The following is a 26,870-nucleotide window of genomic DNA, read 5'->3' as shown; positions in this document are numbered from 1 at the left end:
CAGTGCAGTAATATCTAACAATTCACAACAATACACACAAATCTAAAGTAAAATAATGGAGTTAAGAAGTATATCAATATTAGGACGAGTAATGTTGGAGTGGCATTGACTAAATACAGTAGAATAGAATACAGTATATACATATGAGATGAGTAAAGCATTATGTAAACATGATTAAAGTGTTCCATTATTAAAGTGGCCAGTGTATATGGAGCAGCAGCCTCTAAGGTGCGGGGTTGAGTAACCGGGTGGTAGCCGGCTAGTGATGGCTATTTAAATATCAACCAATACTGTTGAGTAACCGGGTGGTAGCCGGCTAGTGATGGCTATTTAAATATCAACCAATATCTTTTCTCTGTGTTTCAGTGGACGAGGTAAGAGCTGTGTTCCTACACCGGGGATGGGATAATATACCAGTCCGATGGACTCCTATCACACTAGAATGGGAGTTGTGTGCAGCAACTCACCCTCCACCTGGTGTAACATTCTTGGTAGTTTAGTTGTCATGTTGTGGCTTGAATGTCCTGACAAGTTGTATCACAGTCATTTGTATCTGAATAGAAGCTGCTATAATAATTCCCTCAACCTCCTCCTGTGTGGTTTAGAATGCAGTAATGCCTCCAGGAAAGATTGAAGAAGCAGATTTGAAGGTGTGTGTGTTGTGTTTTAGCTATTTACCTAAGATCTCAGTGGTTAGTTTGTGTTTTGCCCAGCATGTGTTCTATCGTGTGTGTGTGTGTGTGTCTGTGTGTTATATTGTGTGTATTATATTGTGTGTGTGTCTGTGTGTTATATTGTGTGTATTATATTGTGTGTGGGTGTCTGTGTGTTATATTGTGCGTGTGTGTCCGTGTGTTATATTGTGTGTGTGTTTGTCCGTGTGTTATATTGTGTGTGTGTGTGTCCGTGTGTTATATTGTGTATGTTATAGTATGTGTGTCCATGTGATATATTGTGTGTCCGTGTGTCCGTGTGTTATAGTGTGTGTGTGTGTGTCCGTGTGTTATATTGTGTGTCGGTGTGTTATATTGTGTGTGTTATAGTATGTGTGTCAATGTGATATATTGTGTGTGTGTGTGTCTGTGTGTTATATTGTGTGTCCGCGTGTTATATTGTGTGTGTCCGTGTGTTATATTGTGTGTGTGTGTGTCTGTGTGTTATATTGTGTGTCCGTGTGTTATATTGTGTGTCCGTGTGTTATATTGTGTGTCCGTGTGTTATATTGTGTGTCCGTGTGTTATATTGTGTGTGTGTCCGTGCGTTATATTGTGTGTCTGTGTGTTATATTGTGTGTGTGTCCGTGTGTTGTATTGTGTGTACGTGTGTTATATTGTGTGTGTGTGTCCGTGTGTTATATTGTGTGTCCGTGTGTTATATTGTGTGTCTGTGAGTTATATTGTGTGTGTGTGTCCGTGTGTTATATTGTGTGTGTGTGTCCGTGTGTTATATTGTGTGTCTGTGTGCTATATTGTGTGTCCGTGTGTTATATTGTGTGTCTGTGTGTTATATTGTGTGTGTGTCTGTGTGTTATATTGTGTGTCTGTGTGTTATATTGTGTGTCCGTGTGTTATATTGTGTGTCCGTGTGTTATATTGTGTGTCTGTGTGTTATATTGTGTGTCCGTGTGTTATAATTGTGTGTCCGTGTGTTATATTGTGTGTCTGTGTGTTATATTGTGTGTGTGTTATATTGTGTGTGTGTTATATTGTGTGTGTGTTATAGTGTGTGTGTGTCCGTGTGTTATAGTGTGTGTCCGTGTGTTATATTGTGTGTCCGTGTGTTATATTGTGTGTCCGTGTGTTATATTGTGTGTCCGTGTGTTATATTGTGTGTGTGTCCGTGTGTTATATTGTGTGTGTGTCCATGTTATATTGTGTGTGTGTCTGTGTGTTATATTGTGTGTGTGTGTGTTATATTGTGTGTGTGTGTGTTATATTGTGTGTCCGTGTGTTATATTGTGTGTGTGTCCGTGTGTTATATTGTGTGTCTGTGTGTTATATTGTGTGTGTGTCTGTGTGTTATATTGTGTGTCTGTGTGTTATATTGTGTGTCCGTGTGTTATATTGTGTGTCCGTGTGTTATATTGTGTGTCTGTGTGTTATATTGTGTGTCCGTGTGTTATAATTGTGTGTCCGTGTGTTATATTGTGTGTCTGTGTGTTATATTGTGTGTGTGTTATATTGTGTGTGTGTTATATTGTGTGTGTGTGTCCGTGTGTTATAGTGTGTGTCCGTGTGTTATATTGTGTGTCCGTGTGTTATATTGTGTGTCCGTGTGTTATATTGTGTGTCCGTGTGTTATATTGTGTGTGTGTCCGTGTGTTATATTGTGTGTGTGTCCATGTTATATTGTGTGTGTGTCTGTGTGTTATATTGTGTGTGTGTGTGTTATATTGTGTGTGTGTGTTATATTGTGTGTCCGTGTGTTATATTGTGTGTGTGTCCGTGTGTTATATTGTGTGTCCGTGTGTTATATTGTGTGTCCGTGTGTTATATTGTGTGTGTGTCCGTGTGTTATATTGTGTGTCCGTGTGTTATATTGTGTGTCCGTGTGTTATATTGTGTGTGTGTCCGTGTGTTATATTGTGTGTGTGTCCGTGTGTTATATTGTGTTTCTGTGTGTTATATTGTGTGTGTGTGTGTGTGTCCGTGTGTTATAGTGTGTGTGTGTCCGTGTGTTATATTGTGTGTGTGTGTCCGTGTGTTATATTGTGTGTCTGTGTGTTATATTGTGTGTGTGTGTCCGTGTGTTATATTGTGTGTCCGTGTGTTATATTGTGTGTCCGTGTGTTATATTGTGTGTGTGTCCGTGTGTTATATTGTGTGTCCGTGTGTTATATTGTGTGTGTGTCCGTGTGTTATATTGTGTGTGTGTGTTATATTGTGTGTCCGTGTGTTATATTGTGTGTGTGTCCGTGTGTTATATTGTGTGTCCGTGTGTTATATTGTGTTTCTGTGTGTTATATTGTGTGTGTGTGTGTCCGTGTGTTATAGTGTGTGTGTGTGTGTCCGTGTGTTATATTGTGTGTGTGTCCATGTTATATTGTGTGTGTCTGTGTGTTATATTGTGTGTGTGTCTGTGTGTTATATTGTGTGTCCGTGTGTTATATTGTGTGTGTCCGTGTGTTATATTGTGTGTCCGTGTGTTATATTGTGTGTCCGTGTGTTATATTGTGTGTCCGTGTGTTATGCCGTGTCCGTGTGTTCTGCCGTGTCCGTGTGTTCTGCCGTGTCCGTGTGTTCTGCCGTGTCCGTGTGTTCTGCCGTGTCTGTGTGTTCTGCCGTGTCTGTGTGTTCTGCCGTGTCCGTGTGTTCTGCCGTGTGTTCTGCCGTGTCTGTGTGTTCTGCCGTGTGTTCTGCCGTGTCTGTGTGTTCTGCCGTGTCTGTGTGTTCTGCCGTGTCTGTGTGTTCTGCTGTGTGTTCTGCCGTGTCCGTGTGTTCTGCCGTGTCTGTGTGTTCTGCCGTGTCTGTGTGTTCTGCCGTGTCTGTGTGTTCTGCCGTGTGTTCTGCCGTGTCTGTGTGTTCTGCCGTGTCTGTGTGTTCTGCCGTGTCTGTGTGTTCTGCCGTGTCTGTGTGTTCTGCCGTGTCTGTGTGTTCTGCCGTGTGTCTGTGTGTTCTGCCGTGTCCGTGTGTTCTGCCGTGTCTGTGTGTTCTGCCGTGTCTGTGTGTTCTGCCGTGTGTGTACTGCTAAGCCTCTTACCTAACACCTCTGCTGTAGCCATGATTTCACAGGTGTACATAGCAGCCATGAGTCTCTGAGGTTTGGCCTGGAACGCGTGCCGACAAGCCTCCTTCACAGCAGCTATGAGCTGGCCAGAGAACGGCCCGTAGCAGTCCACTAGTCTCCCGTGGCTCGCTCCAGCCATGGCACCCTCTGCCTGGGAAGGTGTCTCACCCGCTCCCCCTGCCTTGCCTGAGGCCCCCTGCTGACCTACAGCCTCACCGGGGCTTTCGGAAACAGATGCATCAAGGGAGTTGGAGTCTTTTTCAGTCACAGAGTCCAGGTGGGTGCGCTGGGTGGGGAAGTTCATGTCCCATCTCTCCACAGAGAAGCAGACGCCCATGAGGGGCTCCTCGCACATTGGACCAGAGAGGGTGGCGAGCTGGAAACCGCTGACAACGCTGTTGTCAAAGTCTCGGATGGCGCTGGCCTCAGCTTTCGCCCCTCCCTCTTTCTCTCCTTTCTCTCGTTCGAGGCAGTGCCACACGGATGGTCTCTGGTACCCCTCTACGCTGTTAAGGAGGATGTTTGGTCCATACCTAATAATAACAACATGGCCATATTAATTACCATGAAATACCTGCATAGCAAACAATTTCATCTCATATAAAATACCATGAAATATCATCCCAACCCATATGAAACACCCTGAAATACCTGCATACCCTCTCATCCCATCCTATATGAAACACTCTGAAATACCTGCATACCCTCTCATCCCAACCCATATGAAACACCTTGAAATACCTGCATACCCTCTCATCCCAACCCATATGAAACACCCTGAAATACCTGCATTCCCTCTCATCCCAACCCATATGAAACACCCTGAAATACCTGCATACCCTCTCATCCCAACCCATATGAAACACCCTGAAATACCTGCATACCCTCTCATCCCAACCCATATGAAACAACCTGAAATACCTGCGTGGTCCAAAGGCCCATATCCGGTCCACAGCGTTCCTCCACTTCCTCCCCTGCAGCAGGACCTCCAACCTGCTCTTCAGCACCATCAGGGCATCTAGGGTCCAGGTACTCATGTCCAGGGTCCTCCCCTCCCTCTGGGCCTGACCTGCCTGCTCCAGGGTCCGGATCAAGTCAGCACTACCCTCCAGTAGAAGAGTCACCTCTACACAACACAGGACACTTTTTGATCAGGATCAGAGCCCAGATTTACAAAACTTTCTTAAGAAGACATTTCTTCTTAACTGCCATTTCCCCATTAACTATAGACATAAGAAGAAAGTTAAGCAAAGTTGCTATTCCTCAAAAAAGGCTATTGGAAATGTTCTTGCTCTGTTTCTTATGTTTCTCCTTAAGCAAAATGTTAAGGGCTTCCTATAGTCTGACAACAACAAACACACCCTCACCAACTCAACTCTCTCTCACCTTCGGGTAGTGGTATGGCCCGTACCCCCACGGTGGCCTGTCTGTTGGGGGTGGTGAGGGTCACCAGGCCGCTGGGGTCCAGGTGCAAGGTGTCTGACTCTTTCACCTGGTGGATCACAGCCACCTAGACACACACACACACACACACACACACACACACGAGAGTCAGGTTAGCTACTGCAAATAGACTGCTGCTGCCTCTTCAATTGTAGCACACTACTAATATATGGGGTGTAGTTTGAGATGTCAACAGATCAGATATAAGATAGACACACACACCACACCCTCAACGTACACACACACCTTCTGTTGTTTCCCCAGGTCTTCATTGACCATGTCCACTTTGGGTGGTCTGATCACGGTCTCTCTGAATGGGATGATTGGCTTGGAGGCACTGATCTCAATCTTGGCAAACCTGGACGATGAGAAGAACACAGAGAGTCAGATGTAGGGTTCCCAAAACTGGTACATTTCCACAAATTCCCGGGTTTTCCAGAAATCCCACTAGGAAGATTCCTGGAATCAGGCAGAAATAAGCAGAAATTCTGGAATCCTCCATCCAGGATTTCTGGAAAAGCTGGAAAAGTTACAAAGATGTGTAGTGAGAAGGAGATGGTATACTCACATGCAGCAACACAAATGAAGTTGGCGTCCCTGAGTAAGAGCAAGTAGGACAACCCATGCATTGTAAATGTGCTGTATTACTGGGTACGAGAGCCAGAACAAACTCAACAGAATACTATACATAAAGACACATTGGTCTCTTAAGAGAGCGCTGAAAACTTTCACGTCTGCCTTTTTATTTTCCAAAACAATAACACCTGTCAGATATTATTAGGCACTCCTGTCCATGCTGAGCCAAGCACAGCATATTCAAATCATCTGTCATAGCTCACCTTGCGCGTGCACACACACACACACACACACCTCACACCACACACCACACACCACACACACACACACCTGCTTCTTCAATCTTTCTAAACCACAGGAGGAGGATGAGGGAAATATAGCAGCTTCTATTCAGATACAAATGACTGTGATACATCTTGTCAGGACATTCAAGCCACAACATGACAACTGCAGGGCAGCAGGTAGGCTAGCGGTTAGAGCATTGGGCCAGTAACGGAAAGGTTGCTGGTTCGAATCCCCAAGGTGAAAATAATCTGTTGATGTGCCCTTGAGCAAGGTACTTAACCGTCATTGCTCCTGTAAGTCACCCTAGATAACGTCTGCTAAATGATTAAAATGATTAAAAAAATATAGATAAAAAAAAACGACCAAGAATGCGACATTAAGTGGGGGGTGAACTTGCATCTAAACGCTAATCTTTGGTAATTTTCCCCACTAATGGTTAAGGTTAGGATTGGGGGAGGGGAAGCTGATCCTAGATCTGTACCTCCGTTTTCTGCCTAATGAACACAACCCTGTGCTGGTGAGGCCAAGCTTCAGGTCTGGTTCTCCCATAAAATGACGTCATTAGGTTATCACTGCTGAAACACTCAGAGGGATACAGAGAGGGTCACTTTAGGATAAGAAAATAAGTGTGCTTCCCAAATGGCACCCTATTCCTGTAGTGCTCTACTTTAGACCAGGGCCCATAAAGCTCTGGTCAAAAGAAGTGCATTACATCGGGAAAATGGTTCCATTTGGGACACTGTCTGTCACTACCTGTGGAGAAAGAAGAGGTGATGTATCTCTACGGCTGCCAAGACCAACAGCCAAGTACTGTCAAAGTTTATTGACACAAACAGGCAATCCCTGTTTGTGGGTTCATCCTAAACTGGCTGTGTGTGTGTGTGTGTATGTGTGTGTATGTGTGGGCTGAGAGACGTCACGACTTCCGTCCACGCTACCAGAACCAGCTCATTACGTTACCCATCGTGTGACGTTATAAACACGCACACTCTCTCACAAATGTGAGCAAACGCACACACACGCACGTGCTCTCTTTCTCTCTCACACACACACACACACACACACACACACACACACACACACACACACACACACACACACACCAGTTAGTCAGTCAGTCCATACAGTCAGTCCATACAAAAAAAGGGCAGAAAACAAGTCATCCTCTCCCCCTTCCACTCTCTCCATTCCTCCCTCTTTCTCTCCCTGAAAGAGGGAGGTGTTTAGTAGAAGCATCTCAGAAGCGCTGGAGCGTTCCCTGAATCCAATGTAGACAGCAGACTGTGTGGTTGTTTGACGATGGGGGTTATTCTGGGTGCTGTGGGTGTTCGTTGTTTCTTTAAATCTCACTAAGACTTGGAATGCATCCCAAATGGCACCCCACTACCTATATAGTGCACTCATTTAGACCAGAGCTCTCTGCACTATGAAGGGAATAGGACGCCATTTGGATTAGAATGTGTTCTTCCAACAGAGCAGATGCACTCTGAACGATGCTTCCAGACTTATTACTAATTTAGCCAAACATTGTCAACTCCTCAAGCAGGGAGATATGACTTATTCAGTGGGAGAGGAGAAATACACACACCCAGTAATCAAGCAGGGAGATATGACTTATTCAGTGGGAGAGGAGAAACACACACACCCAGTAATCAAGCAGGGAGATATGACTTATTCAGTGGGAGAGGAGAAATACACACACCCAGTAATCAAGCAGGGAGATATGACTTATTCAGTGGGAGAGGAGAAACACACACACCCAGTAATCAAGCAGGGAGATATGACTTATTCAGTGGGAGAGGAGAAACACACACACCCAGTAATCAAGCAGGGAGATATGACTTATTCAGTGGGAGAGGAGAAATACACACACCCAGTAATCAAGCAGGGAGATATGACTTATTCAGTGGGAGAGGAGAAATACACACACCCAGTAATCAAGCAGGGAGATATGACTTATTCAGTGGGAGAGGAGAAACACACACACCCAGTAATCAAGCAGGGAGATATGACTTATTCAGTGGGAGAGGAGAAATACACACACCCAGTAATCAAGCAGGGAGATATGACTTATTCAGTGGGAGAGGAGAAACACACACACCCAGTAATCAAGCAGGGAGATATGACTTATTCAGTGGGAGAGGAGAAATACACACACCCAGTAATCAAGCAGGGAGATATGACTTATTCAGTGGGAGAGGAGAAACACACACACCCAGTAATCAAGCAGGGAGATATGACTTATTCAGTGGGAGAGGAGAAACACACACACCCAGTAATCAAGCAGGGAGATATGACTTATTCAGTGGGAGAGGAGAAACACACACACACAGTAATCAAGCAGGGAGATATGACTTATTCAGTGGGAGAGGAGAAATACACACACCCAGTAATCAAGCAGGGAGATATGACTTATTCAGTGGGAGAGGAGAAACACACACACCCAGTAATCAAGCAGGGAGATATGACTTATTCAGTGGGAGAGGAGAAATACACACACCCAGTAATCAAGCAGGGAGATATGACTTATTCAGTGGGAGAGGAGAAACACACACACCCAGTAATCAAGCAGGGAGATATGACTTATTCAGTGGGAGAGGAGAAACACACACACCCAGTAATCAAGCAGGGAGATATGACTTATTCAGTGGGAGAGGAGAAACACACACACACAGTAATCAAGCAGGGAGATATGACTTATTCAGTGGGAGAGGAGAAACACACACACCCAGTAATCAAGCAGGGAGATATGACTTATTCAGTGGGAGAGGAGAAACACACACACCCAGTAATCAAGCAGGGAGATATGACTTATTCAGTGGGAGAGGAGAAATACACACACCCAGTAATCAAGCAGGGAGATATGACTTATTCAGTGGGAGAGGAGAAACACACACACCCAGTAATCAAGCAGGGAGATATGACTTATTCAGTGGGAGAGGAGAAACACACACACCCAGTAATCTGGTGCTAGACAGAAACAAAACTAATTACATAACCAGACCAACTTGACCTGATGAAGATCACCCTATTCCATGTGTAGTGGATTACTACCTTGTCCCTGGGCAAAAGTCGTGCACTACATGGGGAATAGAGTCAAATTTGGGACGTACCAGTTGTCTGTTTGTGTGTCTTGAATAAATCAAAGAGTTGAGGACATTCATTATTTTTATCACTAACTCACACGGCGTTGAAGATATTGGTGTCCCCCAGATGACAAGCTATGGGCCCTGGTCAAAAGTAAGTAATCAAGCCTTGGATAAGTCCGCCTCGTCTGAGCCAGAACGGCCCAGAGCTGCTCCTGTTCAAAAGTAGTGCACTTGGGGAACATGGTGTCAGTTGAGACGCAGCCTATGAGTCTCAATCCTGAACACTGTTGATTTACAGCCTCGTTTAGGAACCCTCTCCTTCTAATCATTTGGACATTTCTCCAATGCATCGTGAGTTGGAAAACCATAACTGTGCATACAGGAAATTGTTTTATTGCTGCGGCATTATAATCTAGAGGTGATTTGGAGCCACTGTAACTATGGCTGTGTGTGTGTGTAGTGTGTGGTTTTGTGTGTCTGAATGTGTGTTTTTGTGTGTACATGTTGCCTACATTATCAGGACCAGAATGTCCTGACAAGGTAAGATATTATTTTATTTGTCAGGACTTTTTAGGCGTAAGGGTTAGGGAAAATTGGATTTGGAATGGGAATACATTTTTACACCCAAAAAGTCCAGATAATTCACATGAAAAAAGCTGTGTTTTGTGTGTGTGTGCATTAGTGAGCAGAAATAAAAAAGTTTGCCTGGTTCACCCCAGCTTTAACTTGGTCAGGATCAGATGACCCACTTTCCAGGGCAGCGAGACAACCCTGGCACTGTTTAGGCTTCAGAATCCTGGCGCTGTGACGTCACAGTCCCACGTGCCACATGAGTGGCTAAAACGGGCTCGACCTCTTACTGAGCTAGAGAGTGAATGGCCATGGGCCAGTCTGCTTGTGTGTGTTGTTGTGATGTCACAACGGGGTCAGTCGGCATTCACAGCCAACACGGTTCCCCTTCCTCTGTCCTGCCCTGCTCTTTGCCCAACTAGCTGACTGACTGGCACATTTTCAAACATAGAATAAGAATTGCAGTCATCCCCTGATTAAATGCAGTGGGGACCACAGAGATAGAACACAAAGACAAAAATTGTTCTCGCTCTACGGCTGGGACTGTTATTCACCAAACAGGAGAATACAAGGAAATTCTAGTGTTTCACCTGCCTGGGTGACCTAATCAGGCTGGCCTGGACTATTTGTAAACATAGAATTACACTTACTAGACGGGATCCAGTCCCTGGATGCCCTGTCATTCCGGCTGGTTTAGGACTGTTTCTAAATCACCCGGTGTTATCTTCCAGGGGGAAAGCTGTAAAGATCCCTGAGACTCTTTATAAATCTGGTCAGTGTGTTTGAGTTAGCAACAATCATGTTGACCTTATAAGAACGTTAGTTAGGAAATTAATGTGTGTGTGTGTGTATGCCTGCAAGTGTAATGCTGTAATATAATTGAAACATGAAAATGATGTTTTAGTGTAGTCCAATGTTGATAAACTACATGTTGACCGTTTCCCTAACTTTCTGTGTCCTTGGCCCAATCCATAACGTGTTAACCAATGTAGCCATCGATCATTCTGTTGTGGGAGGATTACCAGTTTGACTGATTGGCTGAATGAAAGGTCCTCTCATCAATAGTCTGTCTTCTACATTGATAAGTTATACAGACGAACTGAGTGACAAGGACAACGTATGCAGATAGATGCAGATTTAGTTAGTACCAAGGTTACACCGAAGGACATGTCATCTCTAATTCCCATTCATTCTTCTGGGGAATTAACGCTTTAGGACTGTGGATATTCACCATTAGCGATGTAAAATTCCAGTTATTAAATTCCCAAGTTTCCCAGAAATCCCAATTCCCTCATGATTTCAATAATCTCCCAAATATTTATCTGGACATACTAATGTGTGTTAAAGCGCACCTGAACATCTATATACATGTACAACTATATTTAGGATTGAGGCCTGCACATTTGTCCCACTGCAACACACTGCATGTCATTTGGGACACAGGCCTAGACTCCACTGTACTTTGTATCACTTTCAAAGTATCAAAGCATATGGAAATCTTTGATTTATGGAGTTATGAAAACTCCATTTGAAATAAAGCTGTGAAATATCTATTTTGATGTGTTCACACATCTCGCCACCTCACACCTCCAACATGTTGATGTGGGGCTCTTTCATACCGTCCCTGGGGGGGGGGTGCGTCACTTGAGTGGGTTGAGTCACTGATGTGATCTTCCTGTCTGGGTTGGCGCCCCCCCCTTGGGTTGTGCCGTGGCGGAGATCTTTGTGGGCTATACTCGGCCTTGTCTCAGGATGGTAAGTTGGTGGTTGAAGATATCCCTCTAGTGGTGTGGGGGCTGTGCTTTGGCAAAGTGGGTGGGGTTATATCCTTCCTGTTTGGCCCTGTCCGGGGGTGTCCTCGGATGGGGCCACAGTGTCTCCTGACCCCTCCTGTCTCAGCCTCCAGTATTTATGCTGCAGTAGTTTATGTGTCGGGGGGCTAGGGTCAGTTTGTTATATCTGGAGTACTTCTCCTGTCCTATTCGGTGTCCTGTGTGAATTTAAGTGTGCTCTCTCTAATTCTCTCTTTCTCTCTCTCGGAGGACCTGAGAACTAGGACCATGCCTCAGGACTACCTGACATGATGACTCCTTGCTGTCCCCAGTCCACCTGGCCGTGCTGCTGCTCCAGTTTTAACTGTTCTGCCTTATTATTATTGGGCCATGCTGGTCATTTATGAACATCTTGGCCATGTTCTGTTATAATCTCCACCCGGCACAGCCAGAAGAGGACTGGCCACCCCACATAGCCTGGTTCCTCTCTAGGTTTCTTCCTAGGTTTTGGCCTTTCTAGGGAGTTTTTCCTAGCCACCGTGCTTCTACACCTGCATTGCTTGCTGTTTGGGGTTTTAGTCTGGGTTTCTGTACAGCACTTTGAGATATCAGCTGATGTACGAAGGGCTATATAAATACATTTGATTTGATTTTGATTTCTTTATGTACTATACACATAGATAATACAGGATCTTAGCAGGACTGGACTGATAAATGCTACATTCACATGTGTGGGTGGTCTTACAACAGCTTTAGGTATTGATTATGAATAGCTATACATAGACATAGGACCTGATCCCTCAACATCAGAGGGAGGCTGGTGAGAGTTTAGTTTATGGCAGGGGTGGAGGGCAACTGGTCTTAGGATGAAAATGAAATTAGCTGTATTTAACATCTCTGTACGGAACTCTTTAAACCTCTCTCTCTCTCTCTCTCTCTCTCTCTCTCACCATCTCTTCTAATATGACATGATCAGAGTGGAGAAGAGACATCTAAAGACAGCATTTCCAGTCAATAATCACACATGACTTTTTATAGAGAGAGAGACACCCACTCTCAGTCAGAAACATTACACACACACATAATCATCATGTCAATCATCAGTGTGTGAGACTGGGCCAGACGGTGTAAAAACTGAGTCATCTCAAACTGAGCCGTCTGCTGCTCATCTACACTCTGTTACAGGGCGTCTGGTCAACATGTCACTACTATTGACTAGATTTCAAATCACAGACAGACAAAGAAAGATAGATAGATACAGCCATAAAGACTGACTGACAGACCTCTCTGTGCAGAGCTCATGTTTAAGTGATGACGCTCCCGGCTTCAGTCTCATATTATACTTCTCTCCAACGGAGACCGGGGTTCAATCCCTGCGTCCAACCTTCCTACTGTTTCTCCCTCTCTGTTTCCAACTGTCAATCAAAAGAGGAAACAAGAGGCTCACCTCTCTCGGAGGTCGTCCAGACAGCGTTGCAGGTGGACCTCTCCGGCCGTGACCAGTACGTGTTCTCCTGTCTCCTGGATCAGAACCTCAGCACACGGGTCAGCCTGGTTCAACAGTCTCATACCCCGTACCAGCTTAGGCATCTCACCTTGACACACACACACACACACACACACACACACACGATTGTAGAAAAGTACTTCTTAGTAGACTAAGCATGAATCATTTCCATGTATGAGCCCTACTGCACCATGTACACCCTGGATTCAAACCTACATTTGTCTTTCGTTAAGAAACCTTAGACTGACGTTACCTGGGTCATGTTCATTAGGCATCAAACTGAAGAAATCACGAAATAGGGAGGGACTATTTGGATTTATCCAGAATTAAATGCTAATTTTCATTTCTGTCGCAAAACATTTTCAAACACTTTCTGATGAGTGCCCTGATGAACATAACCCAGGACGGGTTTGAATTTTCAGGGTTACAGGTCAGCTCAACTACTAAGTGCAACTACTTAAAAGAAAACAAACAAACACTATTTGAAGCTTCCCAAAATAATTATCCTGAAACTTTCTAAGACTAGCTAACTAACTGACTGACTGCTAGCTGACTAACTCCCTCCATATGAGGCAAATGCTGCCCTCAGCTATAATACTAAACGAATACCACGAAAGAGCTGCAGGAATGTCTGACTATCTGTGGACCAGCTGACTGGCTGACTGACTGGTTGAATAGCTGGTTGGTTGACAGAATGGCTGGCTGACTGGGGTGCTGGAGGAACGTTAGCTTTTCAACATTAGTATCTTACCTCAGATGACAGACAACAAAAACATCACTGACAGGCAACAACCTCAACAAATTCACAATGTGGTGTAAGTGTGTTTGTGTGTAACCGTGTGTGTTTGACACTTACTTGGGTGTTTGGGTTCGATGGCCACTCGTACGATGGGCGTAGCTTCGAAGTTGAGGGGGATGAAAGGGGGGAGGGCAGGGGAGGTGGAGAGGGTCGCAGACTTCAACACACACTCCTCGAGACCGCCAATACCTAGGGAATCAATCCATCAATCAATTAATCAATCCAGCACTTTCTACAAACACATGTCACAGTGATTGACAACAGCTGGAGCCTAAAGAGTGATCAGAGAGACAGTAGTGACAAGGAAACAGTCCCTAGGTAGGAAGAAACCATAAGAGGAACCAGTCATGAGAGGGAGTTGAACCTGCTCTGACTGGGACGAGGAGATTAGAGGAGGAGAGGCATAATGAACAAGATGATATGAACAGCAGAGGACCTGATCCTAGATCAGAACTCCTGCGCCGAGAATTCAGACACCTGGAGAGACATGAACAGAGTGTGGCTCCGGAGATAAGATAACGTCATTATTAGGGCAGCTACCACTTCAATGGTGAACAGTTCATTAAAAATTAACCTTCATAGGCTCTGTCCAAATGGCACCCTATTCCCTTTACAGTGCACTACTTTAGACCAGAGCCCTATAGTGGTCTGGTCAAAAGTAGTGGAGTATGTAGGGAATAGGGTGCCATTAAGGATACAGCCCTGCAATGTCTCTCTGTGGAAGAGAGCAGAGTAACTCCAAGGGGAGAGAATAATGCGACCAGCTTTGTCTCTGTTTCAGACACAAGTGAGGGAGAGAAACACACAGAGAGAGAGAATAATGAGACTAGCTTTGTCTCTGTTTCAGACACAAGTGAGGGAGAGAAACACAGAGAGAGAGAGAGAGAATTATGCGACCAGCTTTGTCTCTGCTTCAGACAAGTGAGTGAGAGAATCACACAGAGAGAGATAGAAACACAGAGAGAGAGACAGAGAAAATGTGTGAGAGGAAGGAGGAGACAAAAGGCCAAGAAATGTGCAAGAGAGAAAGAGAAAGAGTGAGAGAGAACTAGAGAGAGACAGATTAGAAAAGAGAGGGATGAAGAGAGAGAAAGAGAAAGGAAGAGAGAGAGAACTAGAGAGAGAGACAGATTAGAAAAGAGAGGGATGAAGAGAGAGAGGCAGGGAGAGAAAATCATTTCCCTGCTATCAGAAGGTTCAGGGCTCTGAGGAACACTGAGGCTAATGTAGCCTGGGGGGAAGAAAGAGGTAAGGGAAGATAGAGGGGAGGAAAGAGGAGATGGTTTAGTACTGTAGCAGAGGAAGAGGGCCCTATCCATAACCTATCCATATGGCTGAGTAGGGAAGGTTGCCTGGTGGCTCCTGACAAAGGGGAGAACATATCCCTTCCTCTTTCTCTCCTTCGTCCCTTTCTGTTTATCACTCCATTCTACCGAGTCCATTCTACCGTGTCAGAGCTGAGAGACCAGACTGTATCCAAAGTTAGCCGTTCTTTATTTTCAATTCACTGATGATGTTTTGTTCAACTGAACTGTGATGTTGAATAGTGTTTTGGATGAATTAAACTGGAGGTAAGATGAGCCTGGTCCCAGATCTGTTTGTTCCGTATGGCTGACGCCTATTGTTGTTTGGCATGACATTGACCATAGGAGTTGGCAAGACAGCACCAACAGTTCTGCGACCAGGCTACGATTAGCTAGCTTTAGTGCAGTAATGGATGAGTAGGCTAGGCCAGGGTCATGTTCATTAGGAAGCAAACGGAAGAACACGGACTGAAACAAGAAGATAATTTGTCCAATGAGAAATATTGTTTTTCCTTTTTCTGTTGCAAAACATTTTCGGTCGCATGCCCCAATGAACACAATCCAGGACTGTAATGGAGAATGGAGGCTGGACACAGGCCTTCTTTGTGTCCATTTTAAGGGGCTCAGCCGGCCTCAACTACACCGCCATGTTTATCCTACCGCTGATGACTTCCTGTGATCACACACACAGCGGGGGCAGGGCAGGAGACTCTGGCAAATTTAAGCGTTGCTCTTTAAAACAGCAGGCTGAACAGTGAGCCACAGCTTCAGATAGTATTTTAATGAGTACTACATAAATCCTGCCACTCTTCAACTTTTCACCTCAGTCATGCCTTCTACACGGAACAAAAATATAAAACGCAACATGTAAAGTGTTGGTCACATGTTTCATGAGCATAAATAAAATAACCCAGAAATGTTTAAAATGTTGTGCACACATTAGTTTACATCCCTGTTAGTGAGCATTTCTTCTTTACCAAGATAATCCATCCACCTGCAATTGGCATGCTGACTGCAGGAATGTCCATCAGAGCTGTCGCCAGACAGTTGAATGCTCATTTCTCTACCATAAGCCGTCATAATGTTCATTTTAAAGAATTTGGCATTACGTCCAACCAGGCCTCAAAACATGCCTAGTGTGGGCGAGCAGTTTACTGATGTCAACGTTGTGAACAGAGTGTCCCATGATGGTGGTGGGGTTATGGTGTGGGCAGGCATTTGCTACAGACAATGAACACAATTGCATTTTATCGATGTCAATTTGAATGCACAGAAATACCAAGACGAGATCCTGAGGCGAATTGTGAGGCCCACTTGTTTTAAAGGTATCTGTGACCACCAGATTTCCTTATATGAACTACAACTCAGTAAAATCTTTGAAATTGTCAGAGTGGTATTAACTAAAATTCTCTCTCGAAGCAGTGCGGCTTGGCAGGGTCGTGTTTCAGAGGACGCATGAATTTTGACCTTCGCCTCTCCCGTGTCCGTTGCAATGATGAGACAAGCCTAACTACAAATTGGGGGGAAAAATAACTATAATAATGATAAAAATATATATAAAAATAAGAGGTAAAAAACAAATGTAAAAAAAAATACATTGAACAAAAAACTTGGTCTTATTTCTACGTAGAAACTGACTTACAACTGGATATATGCACACCATTATAAGAAGTTGATCGAGCACACACACACACACACACACACACACACACACACACACACACACACACACACACACACACACACACACACACACACACACACACACACACGTTCAAGCGGAACAGATGCTAGACATCTAACTGGGGTCTGGTGTGTGATGTGTGTATGTAGCCAGAGAAGCTGATGACTCAGAAGTTGAGCTGACTCCCTGTGATCCAACCCACAGCCCACTCAGTCACACAAAGAACAATACAACTAAGGAACAAAAGCCTTCCTTGGCTAAAGACCTTAACTGACTGACATGCGTGGAGGGCACAGGAACCTGATCTAGCCTAAATGCTTTGAGATGCTGTGTGTGTGTGTGTGTGTGTGTGTGTGTGTGTGTGTGTGTGTGTGTGTGTGTGTGTGTGTGTGTGAGAGAGAGAAATCTATCCAACTAGAGCCAATCCCACCGTTGTTGAACTAATTGGCCAGGTGTGTAAGTTAGTTTCAGTTGGTTGTTGCTGGACCTAGTTTCAGTTGGCCGTTGCTGGACCTAGTTTCAGTTGGTCGTTGCTGGACCTAGTAACAGTTGGTCGTTGCTGGACCTAGTAACAGTTGGTCGTTGCTGGACCTAGTAACAGTTGGTCGTTGCTGGACCTAGTAACAGTTGGTCGTTGCTGGACCTAGTAACAGTTGGTCGTTGCTGGACCTAGTAACAGTTGGTCGTTGCTGGACCTAGTAACAGTTGGTCGTTGCTGGACCTAGTAACAGTTGGTCGTTGCTAGACCTAGTAACAGTTGGTCGTTGCTGGACCTAGTAACAGTTGGTATTTGCTGGACCTAGTTTCAGTTGGTATTTGCTGGACCTAGTTTCAGTTGGTATTTGCTGGACCTAGTTTCAGTTGGTATTTGCTGGACCTAGTTTCAGTTGGTATTTGCTGGACCTAGTTTCAGTTGGTATTTGCTGGACCTAGTTTCAGTTGGTATTTGCTGGACCTAGTTTCAGTTGGCATTTGCTGGACCTAGTTTCAGTTGGTATTTGCTGGACCTAGTTTCAGTTGGTATTTGCTGGACCTAGTTTCAGTTGATATTTGCTGGACCTAGTTTCAGTTGGTATTTGCTGGACCTAGTTTCAGTTGGTATTTGCTGGACCTAGTTTCAGTTGGTATTTGCTGGACCTAGTTTCAGTTGGTATTTGCTGGACATAGTTTCAGTTGGCATTTGCTGGACCTAGTTTCAGTTGGTATTTTTCTGGACCTAGTTGCTTGTAGTTGGTTCCGATTCAACATGTACAATCTGCCATGGACAGTTGGGGGAAACCTTACCCCAAAAAACATTGATAGTTGGTTGGCTGTAGTTTTATTCAGACACAGATTGATTATTACAAGACAAACTGTGATTCATAGCAACATAATTACACTCCACTGAACTGTGATTGTGTATGTTTTGTAAGTGGTTCAACACATTGTTCAATATTAAGTAGGTTTTTTACTTTTTTTAAAGCTGCACACAAACTGCCCTCCTGGGACAATGCAGATTTACTGAACTGAACCAATGACTAGAACAGTCCAGTCTGAACTCTACCAGGCTCTAGTGAACCCATGAGTAGAACAGTCCAGTCTGAACTCTACCAGGCTCTAGTGAACCAATGACTAGAACAGTCCAGTCTGAACTCTACCAGGCTCTAGTGAACCCATGAGTAGAACAGTCCAGTCTGAACTCTACCAGGCTCTAGTGAACCCATGAGTAGAACAGTCCTGTCTGAACTCTACCAGGCTCTAGTGAACCCATGAGTAGAACAGTCCAGTGTGAACTCTACCAGGCACTAGTGAACCCATGAGTAGAACAGTCCAGTCTGAACTCTACCAGGCTCTAGTGAACCCATGAGTAGAACAGTCCAGTGTGAACTCTACCAGGCACTAGTGAACCCATGAGTAGAACAGTCCAGTCTGAACTCTACCAGGCTCTAGTGAACCAATGACTAGAACAGTCCAGTCTGAACTCTACCAGGCACTAGTGAACCCATGAGTAGAACAGTCCAGTCTGAACTCTACCAGGCTCTAGTGAACCAATGACTAGAACAGTCCAGTCTGAACTCTACCAGGCTCTAGTGAACCAATGACTAGAACAGTCCAGTCTGAAATCTACCAGGCTCTAGTGAACCCATGAGTAGAACAGTCCAGTCTGAACTCTACCAGGCACTAGTGAACCCATGAGTAGAACAGTCCAGTCTGAACTCTACCAGGCTCTAGTGAACCCATGAGTAGAACAGTCCAGTCTGAACTCAGCCAGGCTCCACTGAGGCAAAAAAAAAAAAAAAAAAATGTTTGGACCACATTGGATTCCTTTGCCAAATTAAAAATGGGACTTCAAAGCCAATAATACGTCAGAATGTACCAGTCACTTTAGGAAGGAAATGGGTCTTATTTGAAGAGGAGAGAGAAGCCAGACTGAAAAACAATGAATATTATACTGGATGTGCAGCTGGAGATAGCTAAAATGTGTGTGTGTGTATATTCGGTTTTATTAAGTACAAGGCCAGAGCCTTGGAAATCTGCTCCTTCTTACATCCTATGGAATCTCCCTTCACTGGAAAGTCCCTATTTGACTCTGCAGTGTGTGTGTGTGTGTGTGTGTGTATGCATTGGCAGGAGAGGAGGGGATGTACCTCTAGCCAACTAATACACTGATTATTACATTAAAGCTTCTGTCCTCTGGCTAGAGAGAGTAGTTGGGGGTGAACTGACAAAGACCTCTTTAATATATACATTCAAATGGACAGACAGATTTCTGGACGCTATGAGACAGGGACAACATTCCATTCTCAATTATCTTTGCAAAAAATCTACAAGAACAAAGCAAAATAAAATTGAGTGGGGGAAATTACCCAAAAATTAACCATCACTGTTCTTTGCCTGTAGGCCACAAGGGTTAATGTTAATACTCAACCAACTATGGTCTTCATGACAACTATGGTCTTCATGACAACTATGGTCTTCATGACAACAATGGTCTTCATGACAACTATGGACTTCATGACAACTATGGTCTTCATGACAACTATGGACTTCGTGACAACTATGGTCTTCATGACAACTATTGTCTTCATGACAAATATGGACTTCATGACTACTATGGTCTTCATGACAACTATGGTCTTCATGACAACTATGGACTTCGTGACAACTATGGACTTCGTGACAACTATGGTCTTCATGACTACTATGGTCTTCATGACAACTATGGTCTTCATGACAACAATGATCTTCATGACAACTATGGACTTCATGACAACTATGGTCTTCATGACAACTATGGACTTCGTGACAACTATGGACTTCATGACAACTATGGACTTCGTGACAACTATGGACTTCGTGACAACTATGGACTTCGTGACAACTATGGACTTCGTGACAACTATGGACTTCGTGACAACTATGGACTTCGTGACAACTATGGACTTCGTGACAACTATGGACTTCGTGACAACTATGGACTTCGTGACAACTATGGTCTTCGTGACAACTATGGACTTCGTGACAACTATGTTCTTCGTGACAACTATGGACTCCGTGACAACTATGGACTTCGTGACAACTATGGACTTCGTGACAACTATGTTCTTCATGACAACTATTGTCTTCATGACTACTATGGTCTTCATGACAACTATGGTCTTCATGACAACTATGGTCTTCATGACAACTATGGTCTTCATGACTACTATGGTCTTCATGACTACTATGGTCTTCATGACAACTATGGTCTTCATGACAACTATTGTCTTCATGACTACTATGGTCTTCATGACAACTATGGTCTTCATGACAACTATGGTCTTCATGACAACTATTGTCTTCATGACAACTATGTTCTTCATGACAACTATGGTCTTCATGACAACTATTGTCTTCATGACTACTATGGTCTTCATGACAACTATGGTCTTCATGACAACTATTGTCTTCATGACAACTATTGTCTTCATGACTACTATGGTCTTCATGACAATTATGGACTTCATGACTACTATGGTCTTCATGACTACTATGGTCTTCATGACAACTATGGTCTTCATGACAACTATGTTCTTCATGACTACTATGGTCTTCATGACTACTATGGTCACACTGAACAGGGTGCCATTACATTCCACACTAAACACTGAACAGGGTGCCATTACATTCCACACTAAACACTGAACAGGGTGCCATTAAATTCCACACTAAACACTGAACAGGGTGCCATTACATTCCACACTAAATACTGAATAGGGTGCCATTGCATTTCACACTAAATACTGAATAGGGTGCCATTGCATTCCACACTAAATACTGAACAGGGTGCCATTACATTCCACACTAAATACTGAATAGGGTGCCATTGCATTCCACACTAAACACTGAACAGGGTGCCATTGCATTCCACACTAAACACTGAACAGGGTGCCATTACATTCCACACTAAACACTGAACAGGGTGCCATTACATTCCACACTAAATACTGAATAGGGTGCCATTACATTACATACTATCAAATCACATTTTATTGGTCACATACACATGGTTAGCAGATGTTAAAATGCGAGTGTAGCGAAATTCTTGTGCTTCTAGTTCTGACAATGCAGTAATATCTAACAAGTAATCTAACAAATTCAAAACGACTACCTTATACACACAAATGCAAAGGAATAAATAGGAATATGTACATGTAAATATATGGATGAGCGATGGCCGTGTGGCATAGGCAAGATGCAGTAAATGGCATAGAATACAGTATATACATATGAGATGAGTAATGTAGGATATGTAAACATTATTAAAGTGGCGTTATTTAAAGTGACTAGTGATACTTTTATTAAGTCCATTTATTTAAGTGGACAGAGATTTGAGTCTGTATGTTGGCAGCAGCCTCTAGTGTGAAAAACAGCTTCTCTCTCAAGGCTCTCGGTCCCAGCTTTGATGCACCTGTACTGATGATGCGTTGTGCAGACCTCACTACCCTCTGGAGAGCCTTGCGGTTGATGGAGGAGCAGTTGCCATACCAGGCGGTGATACAGCCCGACAGGATGCTCTCGATTGTGCATCTGTAAAAGTTTGTGAGTATTTTAGATGACAAACCAAATTTCTTCAGTCTCCTGAGGTTGAAGAGGCGCTGTTGCGCCTTCTTCACCACGCTGTCTGTGTGGGTGGACCATTTCAGTTTGTCCGTGATGTGTACACCGAGGAATTTAAAACTTTCCATCTTCTCCACTATGGTCAGGTTGATGTGGATGGGGGTGTGCTCCTTCCACTGTTTCCTGAAGTCCACGATCATCTCCTTTGTTTTGTTGACGTTGAGTGAGAGGTTATTTTCCTGACACCACACTCCGAGGGCCCTCACATCCTCCCTGTAGGCCATCTCGTCGTTGTTGGTTGTCAATCCCACCACTGTAGTGTCGTCTGCAAACTTGATGATAGAGTTGGAAGCGTGCATGGCCACGGAGTCATGGGTGAACAGGGAGTACAGGAGGGCTGAGAATGCACCCTTGTGGGGCCCCAGTGTTGAGGATCAGCGGGGTGGTCATGTTGTTTCCCACCTTCCTACCTGTTTCCTACATTCCTACCTGGGTGGGCGGCCCGTCAGAAAGTCCAGGACCCAGTTGCACATGGCGGGGCCGCTTAATGACGAGTTTGGAGGGTACTATGATGTTAAATGCTTTTTTTCAACTCAACAAATGAGTTGTAGTTGGTGAACAGCATTCTTACATAGGTATTCCTCTTGTCCAGATGGGATAGGACAGTGTGCAGTGTGATGGCGATTGCATTGTCAGTGGACCTATTGGGGCGGTAAGCAAATTGGAGTGGGTCTAGGGTATCAGATAGGGTGGAGGTGATATGATCCTTGACTAGTCTCTCAAAGCACTTCATGATGACAGAAGTGAGTGCAACGGTGCAATAGTAATTTAGTTCAGTTACCTTAGCATTCTTGGGAACAGGAACAATGTCAGCCATCTTGAAGCATGTGGGGACAACAGACTGGGATAAGTATTGATTGAATATGCCCGTAAACACACATGCTCTGAGGACACGGCGAGGGATGCCATCTGGGCCGTCAGCCTTGCGAGGGTTAACACGTTTAAATGTCTTACTCATGTTGGCCATGGAGAAGGAGAGCCCACAGGCTTTGGTAGCGGGCCGTGTCAGTGGCATTGTATTGTCCTTAAAGCGAGCAAAGAAGTTGCTTAATTTATCTGGGAGCAAGACATCGATGTCCGCGACAGGGCTAGTTTTCTATTTGTAATCCGGAATTGTCTGTAGACCCTGCCACATACGTCTCGTGTTTGAGCCGTTGAATTGCAACTCTACTTTGTCTCTATACTGGCGCTTTGCTTGTTTGATTGGCTTGCGGAGGGAATAGCTGCACTGTTTGTATTCGGTCATGTTTCCGGTCGCCTTGCCATGATTAAAAGCAGTGGTTCGCGCTTTCAGTTTTGCGTGAATGCTGCCATCAATCCATGGTTTCTGGTTAGGAAAGGTTTTAATACTCACAGTGGGCACGACATCTCTTATGCACTTGCTAATAAACTCACTCACCGAGTCAGCGTATACATCAATGTTATTGTCTTAGGTTATCTGGAACATATCCCAGTCAATGTGATCAAAGCAATCTGGAAGCGTAGAATCCGATTGGTCAGACCAGCGTTGTATAGACCTGGGCACGGGCGTTTCCTGTTTTAGTTTCTGTCTATAGGCTGGGAGCAACAAAATGGAGTCGTGGTCAGATTTGCTGAAGGCAGGGTGGGGGGGGGGGGCTTTGTATGCATCACGGAAGTTACAGTAGCAATGATGCAGAATGCTACCAGCTCGTGTCGCGCATTCGATATGCTGATAGAATTTAGGAAGTCTTGTTCTCAGGTTAGCTTTGTTAAAATCCCCAGCTACAATAAATGCAGCCTCAGGATGTATGGTTTCCAGAGCCCAGTGATGTTCTTTCAGGGCCGACGAGGTATGCCGCTTGGGGGGGGGGGGGGGGGGGGGGGTATACACGGCTGTGACTATCATTGAAGAGAATTATCTTGGAAGATAATGCGGTCGGCATTTGATTGTAAGGAATTCTAGGTCAGGTGAACAAAAGGATTTGAGATCATGTATGTTGTTGTGATTACATGAGTCGTTAATCAATCCCCGCCCTTCATCTTACCAAAGATATGTCTGTTTCTGTCGGCGCGAAGCATGAAGAAACTGGGTGTTTGTACCGACTCTGACAACATAAACACTGAATAGGGTGCCATTACATTCCACACTAAACACTGAATAGGGTGCCATTACATTCCACACAACACACTAAAGCAGTGTGCTATAGAGGGAATAGGGTGCCATTTGGCAGTTCAGGAAAACTCCCTCACTTTCAGCAGAAACTCCAGGCACATCTTCTTCATTCAACTGAAGGAGACATTGCAGGGAACATCACTCAGTTTAAGTAGACAATGTCTGTGTCCCAAATGGCTCGACTACACTAAGTCTATAAGGAAGAGAGTTTGGGCTTTGATACTGAAGCACCGTCTAAGAGAGAAAAGTTTGTTTAGGGTCAATGGGCATATCTCAAATGCAGTGTGTCTGTGTGTGTGTATCTGTGTTCTGATCTAAAGTAGTTCACTATGAGGATTCAGGGTGCCATTTGGGATCTACGAATTTTGTTGGCACTGGTCAAAAGCAGCGCACCATTTTAATTTCCATTTCAGTCATTTAGCAGACGCTCTTATCCAGAGTAACTTACAGAGCTGTTAGTGTTAAGTGCCTTGCTCAAAGGCACGTCGGCAGATCCTTGTCAGCTTGGAGATTTGAACCAGCAACCTTTCAATTCCTGGTCCAACGCTCTAAGCACTAGTGTACAATTTAGGATGCAAACATCATCTTCCTGGCATAAAGGGGGAACGAGAGGGGCATGAGGCAACCTTATCTCTTAACGAACAACGGCTTACAACAGGAGAGCACTGGGCAACTCCAGTCCTGAAGGTATGCAATACTGGCCATCCAGCTTGGCTGGAGCAAAAGTCTACACACACCGACTACAAGACCCCATGCACACAACCCTGGTTGCACACAATGTCAAGTCATTACAGGATCTCTGTGTGTATAGGACATGATCAGATCAGGGGGAAACAGGATATAACAAGCAGGAGGTTTTAACCATTAAATCAAACACCACCATAAAATCACTTCATATATTAATCCTACCCTGGATCCTTTTACATACAACACTGTGTGAGTGGGCCGGCTGGGGACATATGAGCTATAGGAAGGGTTGGGGGCTGGATCATCGGTTGTGTGTGTGTGTGCACAGCGGGGTCTTAGGTCTGAAATAACACTAGTAGATTACACTGGGGATGATTTGTGAACAATGAGTGCAGGAGGATGTTTGATCCCTCGTACAGCAGAGTAGTGACAGGCAAGGTTTATGAGCCCGACATTATGTGTGTGTGTGCTCATGGCTCTTCATCTTCTGTAGAGTTCCAGTACACAGACAACAGTTAATTCTTAACTGTGTGAAAACACATGCACCATGGTTATCATCTATTAGCTGGGCTCCACCATAGCACCAGTGAGCCAACAACTACGACAACAACCTGTTGTTCTTCTTCTTTCTTTTGGTTTTCCGTTAATGAATACATTCTCGACCCTAGAATATCTGAGACCTGGCGGCTCCATTTCCTGTTTTTATGCGTGAGCGATAGATCAGAGACAGACAGATAGATACAGTGCTTTCAGGAAAGTATTCAGTCCATTTTGTTACGTTACAGTGTCACATCCTGACCATTGTTTGCTTTGTATGTTTATAGGTTTTGTTTGGTCAGGGTGTGATCTGAGTGGGCATTCTATGTTGGATGTCTAGTTTGTCTGTTTCTGTGTTTGGCCTGATATGGTTCTCAATGAGAGGCAGGTGTTAGTCGTTGTCTCTGATTGGGAACCATGTTTAGGTAGCCTGTTTTGTCATTGTGGGTTGTGGGTGATTGTCTATGTCTATGTTAGTTGCTTGTGTCAGCACATTTTGGTATATAGCTTCACGGTCGTTTTTTCATTTATTGTTTTCTATTCAGTGTTCAGGGCTTTTCTTTAATTGAAATATCATCATGAACACGTACCACGCTGCATTTTGGTCTGCTTCTTACGACGATCGTGACATACAGACTTATCCTAAAAATGGATTCATTATTTTTTTTTTACCTCAATCAACACACAATACTCCATAATAACAAATTGAAATCAGGTTTAGACATTTTTGCAGAAATACCTTATTTACATAAGTGTTCAGACTCTTTGCTAAGAGACTCGAAATTGAGCTCAGGTGCATCCTGTTTCCATTGATCATCCTTGAGATGTTTCTTCAACTTGGAGTCCACCTGTTGTAAATCCAAATGCTTGGACATGAGTTGGAAAGGCACATATTGTCTATACAAGGTCCCAAGGTTGACAGTGCCTGTCAGAGCAAAAACCAAAGCCATGAGGTTGAAGAAATTGTCAGAGAGCTCCGAGACAGGATTGTGTCGAGGCACAGATCTGGGGAAGGGTACCAAAAATGTCTGCAGCATTGAAGGTCTCGAAGAATACAGTGGCCTCCATCATTCTTAAATGGAAGTTTAGAAGCACTAAGACTCTTCCTAGAGCTGGCCGCACGGCCAAACTAAGCAATTGGGGGAGAAGGGCCTTGGTCAGGGAGGAGACAAAGAACACGATGGTCACTCTGACAGAGCTCCAGAGTTCCTCTGTGGAGATGGGAGGACCTTCCATAAGGACAACCATCTCTGCAGCACTCCATCAATCAGGCCTATATGGTAGAGTGCCCAGACGGAAGCCACTCCTCAGTAAAAGGCACATGCCAGCCTGCTTGGAGTTGACCAAAAGGCACCTAAAAGGACTCAGACCACGAGAAACAAGATTCCCTGGTCTGATGAAACCAAGATTGAATTATTTGGCCTGAATACCAAGTGTCACGTCTGGAGGAAACATGGCACCATCTCTACAGTGAAGCATGGTGGTGGCAGCATCATGCTGTGGGGATGTTTTTCAGCGGCAGGGACTGGGAGACTAGTCAGGATCTAGGGAAAGATGAACAGAGCAAAGTACAGAGAGATCCTTGATGAAGTCCTGAGGTCTCTGGATAAGGTTCTCA

The 26,870-nt window shown here is 44.4% G+C and overlaps 1 protein-coding gene across 3 annotated transcripts in view; it reads right to left on the bottom strand.

Moving 5' to 3' along the window:
• The window catches only part of LOC110515557 (elongation factor-like GTPase 1), a 96,047-nt gene that overhangs the window by 13,775 nt on the left and 55,402 nt on the right, over positions 1–26,870 (bottom strand). For all 3 annotated transcript variants that reach the window (XM_036963198.1, XM_036963197.1, XM_036963199.1), the window contains exons 16-21: positions 13,825–13,956; positions 12,909–13,056; positions 5,416–5,527; positions 5,113–5,236; positions 4,648–4,852; positions 3,700–4,259 (exon numbers count right to left, since the gene is read on the bottom strand). In XM_036963198.1, coding sequence (XP_036819093.1) covers positions 3,700–4,259; positions 4,648–4,852; positions 5,113–5,236; positions 5,416–5,527; positions 12,909–13,056; positions 13,825–13,956 — 1,281 coding nt within the window. The remainder of the gene's footprint in view (positions 1–3,699; positions 4,260–4,647; positions 4,853–5,112; positions 5,237–5,415; positions 5,528–12,908; positions 13,057–13,824; positions 13,957–26,870) is intronic.

Source organism: Oncorhynchus mykiss, chromosome 26, assembly GCF_013265735.2.
Source record: "Oncorhynchus mykiss isolate Arlee chromosome 26, USDA_OmykA_1.1, whole genome shotgun sequence".
NCBI classification, from domain to species: Eukaryota; Metazoa; Chordata; class Actinopteri; order Salmoniformes; family Salmonidae; genus Oncorhynchus; species Oncorhynchus mykiss.
Note: the sequence above shows the minus strand (reverse complement) of the source record. Positions and strands in the feature narration are given on the sequence as shown.